General features: G+C 44.8%; 1 protein-coding gene across 5 annotated transcripts in view; it reads left to right on the plus strand.

Annotated features, from left to right (window-relative positions):
• Positions 1-19,592, plus strand: part of CWF19L1 (CWF19 like cell cycle control factor 1) — a 65,902-nt gene that overhangs the window by 37,504 nt on the left and 8,806 nt on the right. For 4 of the 5 annotated variants that reach the window (XM_030536551.1, XM_030536552.1, XM_030536556.1 and 1 more), the window contains 3 exons: positions 10,113-10,192; positions 12,641-12,850; positions 13,498-13,617. In XM_030536551.1, coding sequence (XP_030392411.1) covers positions 10,113-10,192; positions 12,641-12,850; positions 13,498-13,617 — 410 coding nt within the window. The remainder of the gene's footprint in view (positions 1-10,112; positions 10,193-12,640; positions 12,851-13,497; positions 13,618-19,592) is intronic. The other variant, XM_030536553.1, reaches the window with a different exon arrangement.

Consider the following 19,592-nt stretch of genomic DNA (forward strand, 5'->3'; position numbering starts at 1 on the left):
ACAATGTCTAAGACGATAGCTAAGGAATTAATTCAAAATTTCTCTAGGGTGAGGATACCCAAAGAGATTATGACTGATCAAGGAACCCCCTTTGGGTCACAGTTGATGAGGGACGTGTGTGCGATGCGCCACATATGGGACTAAGAACGTCAGTCTACCATCCACAGACTGATGGCCTCGTTGAATGTCTTAATAGGACGTTGAAGAACACAATACGGAAAGTGGTGAGCCAGAATGGGAAAAATTGGGATATCTTACTGCCTTACCTGATGTTTGCTATCAGGGAGGTTCCCCAGTCTTCAACCAGCTTTTCCCCTTTTGAGCTGTTATATGGTTGCCTCCTTTGTTGCATACTGGACATTTTCCAGGAGGGCTGGAAAGAATAGCTTAACCAGGGAAGAAACATCATTGAGCATGTGATGCAGATGAAGGACAGAATAGCCCAACCCCATAGTGTGGGAACATGTGGACCCAGAAGACCTATTACGATTGCCGAGCGATGGCCTGGAAATTCCAGGTGGGAGATCGGATAGTGGTGCTGGTCCCCACAGCTAAGAGCAAACTCCTGGCCAGATGGCAGGGACCATATGAAGTAATAGAAGCCATTGGGGAGGTCAGCTATAAGGTTTTGACCGCCTGATCGCCAGAAGAGATCTACCATATCAACCTATTGAAGCCCTGGCAAGACAGGGACACTCACCTGGTCTCCCTAGAGACACCATCCCAAGAAAATAGACATCAGAGACAGGTCGGAATATCCCCCGAATTGACGTCTGAACAACAAGCAGAAGTTATGAATATGATTGAAGGGAACCACCATATGTTCTTGGAGAAGCCAGGCAGGACTACAGAAGTTCATCATCACAGATCCTGGAGTAAAGGTGAATATTAAGGCATACTAGATCCCAGAGGCAAAAAGATCAAGATTGAAGTTAGGAGAATGCTAGAGTGTCGAGGAGTCTCATAGTCAATGGTCCAATCCAGCTGTCTTGGTACCTAAGCCAGATAGCAGCATGAGGTTCTGCAATGACTCCTGAAAATAAAATGAGGTGTCCCAGATCGATGCTTACCGTATACCTCGGATAGACGAGCTAATTGAGTGATTGGGAAAAGTACGATTCCTGTCCCCCCTTGATCTGACCAAAGGTTATTGGCACATCCCTCTGGCCAAGGAAGCCAAAGAGAAGGCTGCTTTTTCTACACCAGAAGGATTGTACCAGTACACTGTCCTCCCTTTTGGGTTACGTGGGCCTCCTACGACTTTCCAGCAGTTCATAGATAAGCTGTTACGTCCACGTGGCAAGTATGCATGATGTCATCATACATAGCCCTGACTGAGAGAGTCACCTAGAAAAGATGCAAGTAGTACTGGATACTGAGGAAGGCAGGTTTCACCTCCAAATGTTCAATAGGGCTATCAGAAACCAAATACCTCGGGTACATCATGGAGAGGGGCATTGTAAAGCCTGCCTCCAACTGAACAAATTAGAGGTGATACAAAGTTGGCCCCGACCGATCTGGAAAAAACAGATCAGAGCTTTCCTGGGGATAGTTGGATACTACAGGTGTATCATTCCTCACTTTGCTACCTATCATACCCGTTGACAAATCTGATAAAGGCTTGGGGCCCAGAGATAGTTAAATGGACCAGCGCAACTGAAGAAGCTTTTGCCAATCTGAGGTCTGGCCTCTGCAATAACCCCATACCAGTAGCCCCAGACTTTGAGAAGGAGTTTATACTACAAACCGATGCCTCCGAGGCTGGGTCAGGGAGCTGTACTTTCTCAAATGCTAGGAAAGGAAGAACACCCAGTCCTGTTTCTTAATAGGAAGCTCCTACCCAGAGAACAACAGTATGCCATGGTAGAGAAGGAATGCCTTACGGTAAAGTGGGCCATGGAAATCCTCTGATACTGCCTACTTGGGCGGAGATTTACCCTCATCACTGACCAGGCACCCCTGAAATGAGTGCACTGGAACAAAGAAAGAAATGCAAGGGTAACGAGATGGTTCCTGTTGTTACAGCCCTTCCATTTTAGAGTGCAACACAGGTCAGAGACCAAGCATGGTAACGCTGAGGCATGGGTCAGTGTTGCACTGTTTTTCAACCCAAGTAGCCCAGCCCCATGGTGTTGAGAGAGGGGAGAATATGTGACAAAGTCAGGCCGGATGGCTGCAAGAGGGTGCTGGAAGGCCAATATGTTAGCCTTAGAATGTTAAAGGCCCTTTTTCCTATAAGCTGAGAAGGGGTTACCTCAGGTCAACTGGGGACACCTGAATCCTTTCAAGGGCTGCCTGAGATCTTTTGAAACCCCTCCTCTGGTGAGAGAAAGGAGGAAGAGAGAGACAAGCTGCTTCCAGGCTAGTGGCAGCAGGGAAATAAACTTTTCCAAGGTGAGAGGCTGTGCTTCTTCCCAGAGGGGAAACAGCCAAACCTGAGTGCCTGCTAGGAAAGAGCTGACAGTCCAGGGCAAACAGGACAACCCAGTGAGGAGGCAGGGAAAGGTATCCCCCTTTAATTCTGTGATTGTGAGACTGTTTGCTTTTTGTTTGATCGAGGATCACCCCTTAGGCCAATCCCGAAGGCTACCCTGAAAATATGACAAAAGGAGCACAGAGAGGGGAGACATACGCTGCCCAGAGTGGGGCTGATTTACCTTAGGCCTGTCACCACCAGAGGGGGAAGTGCTAAGTCTGGCTAGATGAAGGAGGTGTCTTTCTGTAGGATGCATTCTACAAGATACGTTTCCACCTCGGTTGTGTTTGTTAAAGATGTCCCTGTGACATACTGTACCTCAGAGTACCACACTGTAGCCCCGTATTCAGCATTCGTATATGGTTGTGATATTTTCATTCAAGTCATGTGATGTAAGATCTTGTAGGAAAGGTTATGACCTGCTAAAAACCATTGTTCTGTCAAAATATGTATCTCATTAGTGTATATAAAGTTATGAGATTTTGCTGCATGGCTGTCATTGAAGTATGGTGTAAGTCTGGGAGTCGTCCATTGCTAGTTCTTGAGTGACAACGAAGGAGGTGACCAACACCCAGGCAGTGTTAAATGGGATGTACAGTTCTGTAAGAGAGTTGTGCAGGCATCACACAATAGGAGGATTACTCAACTCTGAGACTCAGCAGGCCCACCAGGGCATGTCTGGGCTAGTATTTTCCAGGCATGTGGACCGAGGGTATAAAATAAGGGATGGCTGCATCGTGCTTGTACCTTTCTCCTCCCCTACCTGTGCTGGAAGCAACAAGAATGCTGGGAAGACAAAGACCTGAACTGGAGAGACTGGTCCCAGGCTTAAAGGGAAAGCCTGTGTATTAAGGACTGTAACCTACCTGCAACCAGGACTGGATTTCCAGTTTGGCACAGTAGGCACATACCGAAGGTGTTGGCATTCTAGGACTGCCTAAAAATTAAAAGTGGGTTAAAAGTTTCATTTTTATGGAAAACATGAAGGCCAGCTGTACACAGGGGGGGCGTGAAGATGCTGTGCTTAGGGGCGCATAAAGTGCCAATATGGTCCTGCCTGCAACATGCAGTGGGGTGAGAAAAACTGCTCAATCCAAATATTGCTTAGTCTAATAAGAGTTAGGATTTAGACTGCGTGCTTGTCTTTTATTTTCTTTGGTACCTTTTGTGCCTACCACTTATAATCACTTAAAATCTATCTTTCTGTAGTTAATAAATTATTTTAATGTTTTAACTTTACCAGTGAGTTTGTCTAAAGTATTTGGGAAATCTACTCATCTTACAAAGAATCATAGAATCATAGAATATCAGGCTTGGAAGGGACCTCAGGAGATCACCTAGTCCAACCCCCTGCTCAAAGCAGGACCAATCCCCAACTAAGTCATCCCAGCCAGGGCTTTGTCAAGCCGAGCCTTAAAAAACTCTAAAGAAGGAGATTCCTCCACCTCCCTAGGGAACTCATTCCAGTGCTTCACCATCCTCCTAGTGAAATAGTGTTTCCTAATATCCAACCTAAACCTCCCCCACTGCAACTTGAGACCATCGCTCCTTGTTCTGTAAAGGTACATGTCCACTTTCCTTTGAAGTGGTGAACTAATCAAAAGACTTGCACTGCTCAAGAAAGGATATGGAGTGGTGCATGATGGTATATTCCTGGGGGGCAAGGCCGGGGCCTTGGGAGATTTGCTGGTGCCTTTCTCTGTGTGATTCGTGAGTGGCTCAGGGAGCATTCATGCAATTTAGCTGGGTGTGGGGCGCCACGTGCCATTGTGTCGAGTGATGACTGCACTTGTAGGGGGTTGCTGCTTGTCACTTGCAAAAACATTGTGAGAGGCAGCCCTTGCTGGAGAGTTAAGAGGGCACGGTGGTACCCCAGTTCCAGGTTGTACCCTAGGGATCCCGTCACAGTCTCCATCTCTGAAATCTCCAGGGCAGCAGCGTGGGCCTCTGCCCATACTTTAGAGAACACTGTGCAATTACCCAAGACTCAGACTCTGATACGATCTTCAGCTCCACTGTGTTATCAGTCATAGGCTCCACTCTGAAGCCCCGGCTGTCCATGGGACATACTGCTGTGCAGCCACCTACAGTGGGGCACCCATAGGGACACTGCAGTAACTCCTTGCTTAACACTGTAGTTGTGTTCCTGAAAAATGCGACTTTAAGAGAAATGATGTTAAGTGAATCCAATTTCCCCATAAGAATTAATGTAAATGAGGTGTGTGTGTGTGTGTTAGGTTCCAGGGAATCTTTTTTTGCCAGACAAAAAGCTACACACACACACATATATTATACACACACACACATGCATATGCACAGTAAAAGTTTTAAACAAACAATTTCCAAAGTGCTGGGGGGGAGGGGGAGAGAGAGTGTGTGTGTGTGTGTGTGTGTGTAAGAGAGAGAGAGACAGACACACACAGAGTCTGTGTGTGAGAGACAGAGAGAGAGACACACCGTGTGTGAGAGACGCGCATTGCTCTTTTAAGCACGCTGACTCCACTCTAAGTACACTGCCTTTTTACGTACTGTAGATCAACAAGTTGAGACAGCAGCTGCTGCCAGCAAACTCCCTCCATCCTGAGCCCTGTCCTGTCCCCCCGACTCTGTAGAGATGGAGTACAGGGGCGGGGAGGGGGGGAAGGAAACCCCTCTTCCCACCCCCACCCACCCACTATCCCCTGCATATCAAGCAGGAGGCTCCCGGGAGCAGCTTCAAGGCAGAGGGCTGGAGCAGCACACAGCAGTGGGGGGAGGGATACCTGAACTGCTGGCAATTGATAGCTTGCTGGGTGGCTGCTGCACAAGGAACTTAGGGGAGGGGGGAGCTGATGGGGGGCTGCTGGTCCACCCTTGTTCCCAGCCCCCACTGGCTAGCTCCAAAAGGCTGCTCTTCCTGCAGGCAGTGGACAAAGCAGGCGGCTGCCAAACAATGTTATTAGGGAGCATTGCACAACTTTAAACAAGCATGTTCTCTAACTGATCAGTGACATAACAAAGCAACGTTAACTGGGCCGACGTTCAGTGAGGAGTTACTGTACTTGAAGAAGAGGAGGAGGAAGTTACTCACCTTGTGCAGTAACGATATTTCTTTGCAATGTGTCCCTGTGGTGCTCCATAACCGGCCCTCTTCCCCTCTGCTTTGGAATTCCCGTCAAGGAACTCCGCAGTAGTGAGGAACTGGGGGCAATTCGCCCACACAGTGCTACATCGCCTTGAGGCAGACCATGAGGAAGGGAGGGTGTATGTGCGGGCCGAACAGATACTGCTACCTAAAATCTTCGAACAGAGGCGCAGGGGGCAGATACACCTATAGTGGAGACTCCTTAGGGGGACACATCTCAAAGAACTGTCGTTATTGCAAAAGGTGAGTAACTTCCTCTTTCTAGGTATGGTGTGGTGACATCTGAATGCCCCAGTCAAGAATGGAACCTCATTATGTTTTGCACTTCACAAGTACAAAGGAAGAAATGGTCCCTTGCTCCCAAGGAGCTTGCAAGCTAAATAAGACAATCAAAGGGTATAGCATACTAAGCAGTTGGTCAGCATTGATGGGAAACTGTTAGTATCACTTAAAATAAGTATGAAGGCTGGTGTGCGAGGCTCAATGGCCTTACGTATGGGCTCTGTAGGCTCACTAGTATTAATCTCCACTTCTTCTAGTTACTGCACACGGGGATCCCACTTGCTTATGTCTGTGTGCCCTAGCGCATGAGTTCTGAACATTTTCATCAACTGTGTCCAGCAGGGATTGCAGCTGTGCCTTGCATGCCCTCTTACCACTCCCCTGCCCCTCCACATCCAAGGGTACAAAGGGTACAGTGACCCCAGCTGCCACACAGTTCCTTCAAGCTGCCTTTAGGTATTGAGTCAGAACAACATAGTGTCCCTTCGTACTATCCTTGCTATGTAGTTAGTAGTTTGTTATATATCAGAGGGGTAGCCGTGTTAGTCTGGATCTGTAAAAGCAACATGCATCCGACGAAGTGGGTATTCACCCACGAAAGTCATGCTCCAATACGTCTGTTAGTCTATAAGGTGCCACAGGACTCTTAGCTGCTTTTAGTTTGTTATAGTTAGTTATTAGTTGTTACAGTTTTATTTAGTTTGTTAGCAGTAAGCCAGCAAGAGAAAAGGGTGGAGGGGGATATCTTCTTATGGCACAGATTAGGTCACAAGAGTTTAAGTCATGTGCCCTCCTTGTGCGTGGGTTTTTCATCTCACTGTCACCCATGACAGATGCCTTTACTGTCCCTCATACTTTGCTCAGCTATCTATGGTGGGGGGGGGAGGGAACAGGAAATGGATTAAGTTTGCTGTCAGGGCAGACTAAGACGTGGGTGTGTAGGCTAGCTGGCTGAGCAGACTGAATGGGTCATTTAAAAAGATTGGCCAAGGCCAACCCGTATCAGTGGAAAATCTGAGAAGACAATGGAAATCCAGTCACCAGGATATTGACATCTAGCAATCAATGACCCAGAGGGAGGAGAAAGGTGGGGGAATAAACATGGGCTCTGGCAAAAACTTGGAGCTCTTTCACTTGGGAACTAACTAAGGAAGGAAGTCAGAGACACAGAGCCTGAAAATGGGAGTTCCCTACAGCTTGGCTAGTAAATTGCTCTGGGTTGACTAGCATTTACATTTACTGTCCCTGGATAAATGTGCCATATGCAGGTCTTCCAAGAAGCATGCAGAAAAGGACAGGCAATCCAGACTGAAGCTTTTCCTCATGGAAAAATCCATGAAAGCTATGTTGGACTCTGAACACAGACCAGCCACAGAAACTTCTTCCTTTCTGAATCATCCCCCCAATTCTCCTCACTCGAGATATGACACCAAACACATGAGCAAGTAAGCAGCCGAGGTGGGGGAAGGAGCAGGACTGGAATCCTCTCTCTTTGGCACTGGCTGCGTCAGCACTGTTCCTCCTGGCATAGGAGTGCTCAGGATGGTTCTCTGCAGGCTTCCTTTGCTGGCACTAGTAGCTTCAATCCAGTCCCATTCTGCACCAGTGGTTTCAGCTGCTCAGAGGTCTTCAGTTTGGGAAGAGGCATCTGCAACATCCTCAATCCAGATGTCTCATACAAATAATTTTGCAATTCCAAGTAATTCTTTTGTGTCTTCAGCAGACCCTAGGTCACTCCAGAACCCGAGTCACCAATCCTTGAGGTTTCCCTGGTTCAAATGCCAGAAAAGAAGCCATATAGATGGAGGGAAAATCAATGACAAGGATCTTCTTACTAGATTTGTGAATGCTTATTCTCATTATGCTCCTTGGTTTCCTCTGAATTGTCCAAATGTCCCTTTCCCATATGGACCACAACTTGGCCATATTGGCCCACGTGGCTCTGATATCCATAATTTCAGGGACAAGTTCTGCCACAATGTGAGAGTTCTGAACCCTCTCCAATTTATCTATATCTTCCTTGAATTGTGGGCCTCAGAACCGGACACAGGATTTCAGCAGTAGTCGCATCAGTGCCAAATAAAGAGGTAAAATAACGTCTCTGCTCCTGCTTGAGATTTCCCAGATTGTGCATCCCAAGAGCACCTTAGGCCACATCATCACAGTGGGAGCTCATCTGATTATCCGCCATGACTCTCAAATCATTTTCAGAGTCATTGCTTGAAAGGATAAAATCCTCATCCTGTAGGGGTGGCCTCCATTCTTTGTTCCTAGATGTATTCCTTTACATTTAGCTGGACTAAAAGGCACATTATTTCCTTGTGCCCCATTTACCAAACAGTCTAGATCGCTCTAAATCAGTGACCTGTCCTCTTCATTGTTTACCAATCCTCCAAATTTTGGGTCATCTTCAAAATTTATCACTTATGATTTTATGTTTTCTTCCAAGTCAATGATAAAAATGTTAGAAACTGTAGGGCCAAAAACCTATCCCTGTGGGACCATGTTGAAAATCAAATGCATGCAGTGACTATTCCCCATTTATGGTTACATTTTTGAGATCTTATCAGTTAGCCAGTTTTTAATCTGTTTAATGTGTGCCATATTAATTATATATCATTTTAGTTTTTTAACCAAAATGTTGTGCAGTATCAAGTGAAATGCCTTAGAGAAGTCAAAGTATATTACATCAACACTGTTACCTTTAGCAACGAAATGTATAATGTAATAAAAAAAGATATCAAGTTAATTTGACAGGATCCATTTTTCATAAACCCATATTGATTTGCCTTAATTATATTACCCTCCTTAATTCTTTATTAACTGAGCCCTGTATTGGCTGCTCCTTTATCTTTCCCAGGATTTTTGTCAAACTGACAGGCCAATCATGACCCGGGTCATCCTGTTACACTTTAAAAATTACATGTTGGTTTTCTTCCAGTCTTTTGGAAGTACCCCAGTTCATCCAAGACATATTGAAAATCAACATTAACAGTCCAGCGAGCCCTTCTGTCAGCTCTTTTAAAACTCTTGGATGGAAGTGGTCTGGACCTGCTGACTGAAAAATGTCTGATTGTAGGAGCTTCTGTTTAACAGACTCCAGAAATACTAGTGGAATGCAGTGTTATGATCACACATAATGGGACTATATCATGTGTGTTCCCTAAATACCTACTAGAAATATTTACTGAACACTTACGCTTTTCTGTATTATTATTGGTAATTCTACCATTTCCAAATAGAAGTGGACCAGTGCCATTGTCAGGAGGATTCTTTTTGTTCCTAATATATGTAAAAAAACCTTCCTTACTGTCTTTAACTCTGCTGGCCACACATTTCTCCTTGTGTCCCTTGGCTTTCCTTTTTAATTTTCTACAACTGCTAACTTCTGATTTATATTCATTATTATGAATTTCCCTTTCTTCCATTTGTTACCTACTCTTTTTTAATTTTTATAGCTGCCTTCACTTCTCCTTTAAACCAGGTATTTTTTTTTAAACCAGTGTGAGTTTCCTTATTTGTGGGATTGTGACTTTTTGGAGTATCTAGGAAAGTGTTCTTAAATGATTCCAAATTATCATTGAAATTCTTGCTCCCAACTTATCGGACTCATAATTGTTTTTAACTTTGTGAAGTTAGCTCCATTAAAGCACCAAGTGTGTATATGTATTCCTGCTCCGGACTCTATTCTGTTTGCATATTATAAATCATCAAGTCATCTTCACACAATGTGCAGTCAACCTCTGGAACTCCTTGCCATGGGATTTTATGAAGGCCAAAAGTATAACTGAGTTTAAAAAAAAAAGAATTGGGTATACTCCTGGAGGATAAGTCCATCAATGGCTTTTAGCCAAAACGGTCGGTCTCAACCCATGTTCTGAGTGACCTTAAACCTTCACCTGTCAGAAGCTGGGACTGGACAACAAAATGGATCATTTGAAATTGCCCTGTTTTATTCATTCTATCTGAAGCTTCTGATTGTGGTTACTATTGGAAGACAAGATACTGCATTAGACCATTGCTGTGACCCAGTATGGCTGCTCTTATGTTCTTAAAGAGACGGGGCACCAGAAAACATTGCCCTAGCCTTCCAACCAGTTCTTACACCAAAAATAAGTACATTTACAGTAACATCCATATGGTACCTTTGAGTGCTTAGCTCTGATCCTGTTATCACTATGAAAAGAATGCTTATGGTAACAGTTTTTGTTTTTTTTTCTCCTAATAAAGATCAGCCAACTGGCCCCTGTTGGTTCTGTCTTTCCAGCCCTGACGTTGAGAAACATTTGGTTGTTAGTATCGGCACACACGTGAGTACTACTTGGCACATTCTTCTCACAGAAAAGTGCAGTGTTGTAGTGATGCTTACGATTTAAAGCCACTTTCTTTTTAACACTTGATTTTAAACTGCAATTAAAAATATCCTAAACTTATACAGAAAAGGGTTGTCTGGCAGCTATAGGTCACAGAAACCTCTGATTATCCTCTCACAAACCTCAGAGGAAACCTGGTATTGTCCAGTTTCACTGCTCTTCAACACAAGAGGCGCCACAGCCCATTTTGACTATGTATCAGCCACAAACGATGTCCTGAGTGTGAGCATGTAACTCTGTGATTCCAACTTAAATCATGTACCTAAGTAAGTAAAAGATCTCCCAGCAGCACAGTTTATTCTACTCTGCAGTTAGATAACTTTTCTTGTCTTTGCTTACACTCAGGAAACCACGGCAAGGCCACATCTGCACTAGAAAGATTTGCCAGTATAGTAATGTCAGTCAGGGCGATTTTTCTTTAATGATATTTCTATACCTGCCAAAGCCCCAATATAAATGCAGTTATACTGGCGACAAAGTGCTTCTACCGGTATGGTTTATTCAGTGAGATAAACCAGTGTAGCTGTATGGACAACATCACGTCTTTTCTCTTTCTTGCTAGTATAAGGCATGACTGCATTAGGAGGGTTTGCCGTTTTATTTGTGTCACAAATCCACAAAATCAGTGCTACACCCCAGCTTTAGAATAGTCTCTTGACAGAATCCCTTCAGCATGCCAGAGTCCCAAAGGGGTCTCACTCTTCCTTCAGGGTCGGCTCCGTGGCCTCCCTGCCTCCTGAGACTGAACTTTGAGGTCTTCAGCACTCCTGCTTCACACTGTGAGCTCTGCTTGCCAAGTCCAGCTGAGAGAGACTCTTGGTTAGAGACTGGTACACGCTTCAGAGACTAATGCACTTCACGCAGTATTTGCAGTGACACTCAAGCAGCATTTTCAAAACAGTTGGCTGTATTAGTCTGCTGGAATATAGCATTGGAATTCCTTAGGTTAGCATAGAGCCATAAACATTAAAGCATAGTCCATGCTAGTCAACCCAGAGCAATTCACTAGCCAAGCTGTAGGGAACTCCCATTTTCAGGCTCTGTGTCTCTGACTGCCTTCCTTAGTTAGTTCCCAGGTGAAAGAGCTCCCAAGTTTTTGCCAGAGCCCATTTTTATTCCCCCACCTTTTTCTCCTCCCTCTGGGTCATTGATTGCTAGATGTCAATATCCTGGTGACTGGATTTCCATTGTCTTCTCAGATTTCCACTGATACGGGTTGGCCTTCGCCAATCTTTTTAATGATTCACTCAGTCTGCTCAGCCAGCTAGCCCACACACCCACACACTTATGTGTTAGTCTGCCCTGAGAGCAAACTTAATCCGTTTCCCGTCACCTCCCTCCTCCCACCATGGATAGCTGAGCCAAGTATGAGGGAAGCTGCATCACACAGCGGTGTCACAAAAATATTACAAAAAAAATCCCCGTTTGTCACAAGCTACATTAACAAACCTTTTCAAGTGCAGACCTGGTCTAAGCCTGTCCTGAGATGGAAACCTACTTCAGCAGTGGAACCTACTGGCTCTCAGCAAAATTCCAGCTCATATCATAGAATCATAGATGATCAGGGTTGGAAGGAACCTCAGGAGGTCATCTAGTCCAACCCTCTGCTCAAAGCAGGACCAATTCCCAACTAAATCATCCCAGCCAGGGCTTTGTCAAGCCCGACCTTAAAAACCTCTAAGGAAGGAGATTCCACCACCTCCCTAGGGAAACCCATTCCAGTGTTTCACCACTCTCTGAGTGAAAAAGTTTTTCCTAATCAAATGCATTTCTTAATGATTAAACCTTGTTATTTACATGTCTTTGGTGATCTTTTTCTCTGGATAACTTTCTGTCTAGTTGGAGACCATTATGTCTTGTGTAAGAACACCTGAGCCCTGATTCCATGACCTCCTCTGGGTTAACGGTGTTGATAGCTGGCTATTCCACTTTGCATAAAGCTGCTGCTGCTGCTGCTGCTGCTGTGGAGTATAAACCAAAATTAGCTGATTATGAACTATTACAGGATCAAATTAATTCATTCTTTATTTTAAAGCCAACCATAAATTCCCAAGTGGATTTTCTTTCAAGCTGCGTCATATCCAGAAATCCCATTTATTGCCACCCTGACTGAAGCCCAGCTCAGCTGCCTCCTTGCAGGTGGCACTTTGCCCTGCCTCCAAATTAATTTTTTGCAGTGCCCTACCCTTTTTTAAGTCATCTGATAATTGACAGCCTGCTGCAAACTCTCCTTGACGTAGAGCCTGGGGTATTTTGTTGATTTTTGTCTTTTGAATCGTGCAACTGTGAGCCAGGTTAGCCATGGGGGAATAACCATGGCAAGGTCTGAGTTGGTTTGCTGTGAATAGATGCTTATGTATTTTCTGATTTCTTGTTCTGTTCTAGTGCTATCTTGCCCTTGCCAAGGGTGGCTTATCAAATGATCATGTCCTGATTTTACCTATTGGGCATTACCAGTCAGTGGTTGAACTTTCTTCAGAGGCGATGGAAGAAATAGACAAGTACAAATCTGCCCTGAAGAAGTTTTTCAGAAGCAAAGGAAAAAGATACGTGTTGTTTGAAAGAAATTACAGGAGTCAGCACCTACAGTTGCAGGTAGGGTTATAACACACCAGTGGAAGAACGCACTCTAAGCTGCTTTGAAAGGGAACAGCTCACATTTCAACCCAAGTACAGGCAAACTCCCTTATCTGTTTTTCCTCCTTGGCATCCTAAATTGTAAATAATCTTGCGACCAGCAGATGGGAAGCAGGACAAAGGTAGAACCCCTGGGACCCCGTAAATGGCCACTTGAACATGTTTGAATTTTTCCTGCTGCAGCAAGTGCAGAGAGCTAAAGTTTACTGAAGGCCACTCTCAGTAGACTGGAACATTTATTATCTTCAGCTGATAAAGACCAGAAGGGCTTCATGGAAGCTGGTAGGATCTCCTCCTGCTTTGGTTTTAGCAGCTCTCATTGGCATGTGCAGTGGGTTACTGTTCCAGGTACTGAGATAGGCAGGAAAGCTTCCAAGTGTGTGCTATAACACGTACAAATCTTCAGCCAGTGTCTGAAAACACTGATGCTCAGTGACCAGTTTCTGCTGCATGGGTTATGGAAGGAGCGTTGGGTGGTTTTCTACCTGATGACTTGTAACAGTTTCAGAGTGGCCTCATCTACCACAAAAGGTATTGGAGGACAGTCATGAAAATGTTTCAAGAACGTTTAGTTTGTGTCTTTTTCTTGTGTCCACCATCTCCAGGTGATTCCTGTACCACTCAACTGCTGTGCTACTGAAGACATTAAAGAGTCCTTTATTTTACAAGCACAAGAACAGGAGATTGAATTATTAGAAATCCCAGAGCACTCGGATATCAAGCAAGTATGACACAAGACTTTCACTTCTCATTTACTTACCCTTTCTGGTTTGGCATTTCATCCAGCAGTAGCCTTGCATGACCAGATTAAGCAGTCGGGAGTTGTGATACACGGTGGGCCTGTGCTTTGAGGCACTGAGCACTTACCTGTTGAGGTGAAAACATTGAGAGTTGTAGGTGCTCTGCATCTCCACCATTAAGCCCTGTATCAATAATTCTGACTGTCTGGGGTGGCCTTTAATCAAACATTGCTAATATGACCTCCTGTTCCTTTTATCTGAATAAAACCTCTGAGGTTCCCATAGGTCGGTGCTGTTTTCTCAGCTATTTTCTGCATGATTGGATTTATAAAAGAACCCAACCCTTTACATTTTGTAGATTAGCCATCTGTCTGTTATAGTGGTGCTAAATAAAGCCCAGAAGCCAGAAATGTCTGAAGTGAGGAGATATAAGAAATAAGTTTCCATCTGGCATGCCAGTCATGTGCGCATGGCTGGCTGAATTCACTGCCGACAAGAGCAGGTGCAGCTCCATTTGCTTCAGAGGAATAGTGCCAGTTTATGCCAAGTGACTGGCTCAGTTTTTAATAAGACTAGTGAGGAGTTTAGCGATGATGGAGGGATGATAAACGGGAATGTGGATATGGAGGTGGATATTACCGCAACTGAGGTAGAGTCCAAACTTGAACAGCTTAATGGGGCAAAATCGGAGGGCCCGGACAATCTCCATCCGAGGATATTAAAGGAACTGGCGCGTGAAATTGCGAGCCCATTAGTGAGAATTTTTAAGCAATCGATAAACTCGGGGGTTGTGCCGTACGACTGGAGAATTGCTAACGTAGTTCCTATTTTTAAGAAAGGGAATAATAGTGATCCGGGTAATTATAGGCCTGTTAGCTTGACGTCTGTAGTATGTAAGGTCTTGGAAAAAATTTTAAGGGAGAAAGTAGTTAAGGACATAGAGGTCAATGGTAATTGGGACGAATTGCAACATGGATTTACTAAAGGTAGATCGTGCCAAACCAATCTGATCTCCTTCTTTGAGAAGGTGACGGATTACTTAGATAAAGGAAATGCGGTAGATCTAATTTACCTCGATTTCAGTAAGGCGTTTGACACGGTTCCACATAGGGAACTGTTAGTTAAATTGGAAAAGATGGGGATGAATATGAAAGTTGTAAGGTGGATAAGGAACTGGTTAAAGGGGAGACTCCAGCGGGTCGTATTGAAGGGTGAACTGTCAGGCTGGAAGGAAGTTACTAGTGGAGTCCCTCAAGGATCGGTTTTGGGACCAATCTTATTTAACCTTTTTATTACTGATCTTGGCACAAAGAGCGGGAATGTGCTAATAAAGTTTGCGGATGACACAAAGCTGGGGGGTATTGCTAACATGAAGAAGGACAGGAATACTATTCAGGAAGATCTGGACCACTTTGTAAACTGGAGTAATAGTAATAGGATGAAATATAATAGTGAAAAGTGCAAGGTCATGCACTTAGGGATTAATAATAAGAATTTTAGATATACGTTGGGGGCGCATCAGTTGGAGGCGACAGAGGAGGAGAAGGACCTTGGGGTATTGGTTGATAGCAGGATGACTATGAGCCGCCAATGTGATACAGCTGTTAAAAAAGCAAATGCGATTTTAGGATGCATCAGGCGAAGTATTTCCAGCAAGGATAAGGAGGTGTTAGTACCGTTATATAAGGCGCTGGTGAGACCCCATCTGGAATATTGTGTGCAGTTGTGGTGTCCCATGTTCAAGAAGGATGAATTCAAACTGGAACAGGTCCAGAGACGGGCTACTAGGATGATCCAAGGAATGGAAAACCTGCCTTATGAAAGGAGACTCAAAGAGCTTGGCTTGTTTAGCCTGGCCAAAAGAAGGCTGCGGGGGGATATGCTTGCTTTATATAAATATATCAGGGGGGTTAACGTTAGGGAGGGAGAGGAATTATTTAAGTTTAGTACTAATGTAGGCACGAGGACGAATGGGTACAAACTGGATATTAGGAAGTTTAGACTTGAAATTAGACGAAGGTTTCTAACCATTAGGGGAGTGAAGTTCTGGAACAGCCTTCCGAGGGAAGTAGTGGGGGCAAAAGACTTATCTGGCTTTAAGACTAAGCTTGATAAGTATATGGAGGGGATGTTATGATAGGATAGTTTAATTTGGGCAATTGATCTTGGATTATCACCAGATAAGTCTGCTCAATGGTCTGAGGGGAGATGTTGGATGGGATGGGAACTGAGTTACTGCAGAGAATTCCTTCTTGGGTGCTGGCTGGTGAGTCTTGCCCACATGCTCAGGGTTTAGCTGATCGCCATATTTGGGGTCAGGAAGGAATTTTCCTCCAGGGCGGATTGGCAGGGGCCCTGGAGGTTTTTCACCTTCCCCTGCAGCGTGGGGCATGGGTCACTTGCTGGTGGATTCTCTGCAGCTTGAGGTCTTCAAACCAATTTTGAGGATTTCAATAACTCAGTCCTGGGTTAGGGGTTGTTATAAAAGTGGATGGGTAGGGTTCTGTGGCCTGCCTTGTGCAGGAGGTCAGACTTGATGATCATATTGGTCCCTTCTGACCTATGAGTCTATGAGTTTTGGTGCCCTTTCCTGGGCAGAGTTTAGGGACCACTTGCCCTTCGTGCTGGATCAATGAGTAATAACTAGCAGCAGCCTAGCTTGCTGTGTCCTTTGAGTCCATTATTCCTTGGAAAACACATTTCCAGCCAAAGTAGGAACAAGCCAAAGATTCGGTTTCAACTTTTTCTTTTAATTCTGATGCGCTAAGGTTCATTTCAAGCAAAGCTGAGGCTTTCCTCAGGCTGGCTCAGAGAAAGCTTCTGTTAGGAAATGGGAACAAAACTACTCAACCTTGTAAAGCAGCTAGATGCCATGAATAAAACCAGGTTGCTTTCCACAAGGAGTATTGCGAGCTTGTCGTGCTGCAGAGGAGTTGGCTGGCTAGCTTCTGGTCAATAAATAACACTGATCACAGAATATCAGGGTTGGAATGGACCCCTCAGGAGATCATCTACTCCAACCCCCTGCTCAGGGCCAATCCTCAGACAGATTTTTATCCCAGTTCCCCAAATGGCCCCTCAAGGATTGAGCTCACAACCCTGGGTTTAGCAGGCCAATGCCCAAACCCCCTTTACTATGTAAAGCAATGCAAAGGTTTAATAATATCCTCTCTGTGTTAGAAAGTAGAAGGCCTTGATTTTCAGCAGGCTGGGCTGTGGAAATTGTTATTTTAGTTTGGTTTCAACATATAAACATAAAAGATGCTTTATGCTGGTCTGTAGGAGCCTTGACCATTTAAAACTACACTCGTTGTCGGTGATCCCTCAAGGTCAAGGATGATCTTTCCCAGGTTTTATTTTTCATGGATCCTTTGGTGACTGAGGAGTCTGATCCTTGAGTCACAGGCCCATTGGCAGACACTGCAGGCGGTGTTGGCAGACGGGGTTGGGCCATGACTGCAGCGTGACCGTTGTAAACTGAGACAGAACTGACATTAGTCAACCCAGCTGCCTTGCTGTGCACAAAACCAGTCATCAGCATGAGGTGGATGTCCTCTAATTTGGGTCCTGCAGAACCCCAGACACAACACATGCTTTAAAAACCTCAGCATCCTCCAAAAGCTTTTCACCGTGCACTAATGGTGAGCTTGTTGAGGGGGTTTCAGAGCAGAGGGAATGAATTTCTAAGTTGAGGCCCCCAGTCCTACCATCAGTATCTTCCCTGGTAAACCAGAGAGGCTGCACTCTGAGCACTTCCATTGATCTTGTGTCAGTATCTCGCAAGGGGAGAGGCATCACAAGCAGGCAAGCCCCAGGCCATGTAGAGCTTCATAAGTCAGAATAGGTACTGAACCTCCACCCACAAGCTAATGGGCAGAGCTAGTGCAGATCACAAAGTATTAGTGTTAGGAGCTGCTGGCAAGATGCCTGATTTATTTTTCAGCAGCTTTAGTTTCCAAATGGAGTTAATGCACTATAGCCCCATGTTGCCCTAGTGTAATCTTAACAAGTGGGGTCCCACGAGGATCAGTTCTGGTTTGGTTCTGTTCAGTATCTTCATCAAAGATTTATATAATGGCACAGAGAGTACACTTATAAAGTTTGCAGATGATACCAAGCTGGGGCGGTTGCAAGTGCTTTGGAAGATTGAATTATAATTCAAAATGATCTGGACAAACTAGAGAAATGGTCTGAAATAAATAGGATGAAATTCAATAAGGACAAATGCAAAATGCTCTACTTAGGAAGGAACAATCAGTTGCACACATACAGAATGGGCAATGACTGCCTAGGAAGGAGCACTGCAGAAAGGGATCTGGGGGTCATAGTGGACCACAAGCTAAATGAGAATCAACAGTGTAACACTGTTGCAAAAAAAGCAAACATGATTCTGGACTGTATTAGCAGGAGTGTTGTAAGCAAGACATGAGAAGTAATTCTGCTCTACTCCGTGCTGATTAGGCCTCAAATGGAGTATTGTGTCCAGTTCTGGGCATCACATTTCAGGAAAGATGTGGAGAAACTGGAGAAAGTCCAGAGAAGAGCAACAAAAATGATTAAAGGTCTAGAGAACATGAGCTATGAGGGAAGATTGAAAAAATTGAGTTTGTTTAGTCTGGAGAAGAGAAGACTGAGAGGGGACATAACAGTTTTCAAGTACATAAAAGTTGTTAAAAGAAGGAGGGAGAAATTTCCACTACATACATCCGACGAAGTGGGTATTCACCCACGAAAGCTCATGCTCCAATACGTCTGTTAGTCTATAAGGTGCCATAGGACTCTTTGCTGCTTTTACAGATCCAGACTAACACGGCTACCCCTCTGATACTTTAAAGAAAAGGTTAGACAAACACCTGTCAGGGATGGGCTAGATAATACTTAATCCTGCCATGAGTGCAGGGGACTGGACTAGACGACTTCTCGAGGTCTCTTCCAGTGCTATGGTTCTATGAATCTTGAAATGATGAAGCCCTGCATGATAGAAGCCACCCAAATTGGGGTTTGACAAACAGGTATAGTACGCTAGCTGCCTGCCTCGCTGTGCGTGTGCAGAAAGTGAGGGTGTTCATGCAAAGTATTCATGTGAATGTACTGCAAAACAGGCCCAGTGAGTTGGTAACAGATTTCAGAGATGCACAGTTTTCCCTTTGGTATTTTATAAATTCATCATCTTCATCCTCATCATCAAATGCGCATGGTGTACTGAGAACCGTTGCTCCAGCCAGAGTGACAATGGATGATGGCATCGTACCAAACATCATAGAATGACGTTCTCAGATCTGGCTCAATCCTGCAAATCTGTGAATCTCTAGGCAGGTTGGGTCAAGGGTGACACCCTTTGCACATTTGTCTGAGAGCACAGTGAGCTGGGTGTTTTTGTCCTTCCTAGTGACATGGCTGAAGAGCACGCAATGCCCCTTTCTGAATGTAATGAGCAATTGGAGGAAGGCCAAATCACTGCAGGATAATGCCATTTCACACAAAGTCAAACTGTTTTATGCTCAGGATTTGGTCATGGCAGCGCACATGGAATGCCTCTAGCTGCTCCAAGTCTGTTTGTAGGAGGTTCCAGGTTTCTGACCCATATAGCAGTGTAGGCAGTGCACAAATCTGATAGATCCTGAACTTTGTCTTAGCGCAGAGACGTGTTTGCATCCATAGGAGAGACACGGACTTCATGCAGAGGACAGCGAGACCTATTCTTCAGATGACCAGTTTGCTGCGACCATTTGAACTCCTCAGCGCTCTCCAGAGTGCTCATCCCCACCTGCACCAGGAGTTCTGGTGACCCAACTTCAAGGTTATGGACCTTGGTCTTCTTCCAGGAGACATTCAATCTCATAGTGCGGGTGCATTGCGGAAACTTTGAAGGGCAGGGCTAAAAATCTTTGGCTTCTCCACAAAAAAGACAGTGTCATAGGCATACTCTTTATCGGTGAACACCTCTTGACTGACCTTGA

Source organism: Gopherus evgoodei, chromosome 17 (genome assembly GCF_007399415.2).
Source record: "Gopherus evgoodei ecotype Sinaloan lineage chromosome 17, rGopEvg1_v1.p, whole genome shotgun sequence".
Lineage (NCBI taxonomy): Eukaryota > Metazoa > Chordata > Testudines > Testudinidae > Gopherus > Gopherus evgoodei.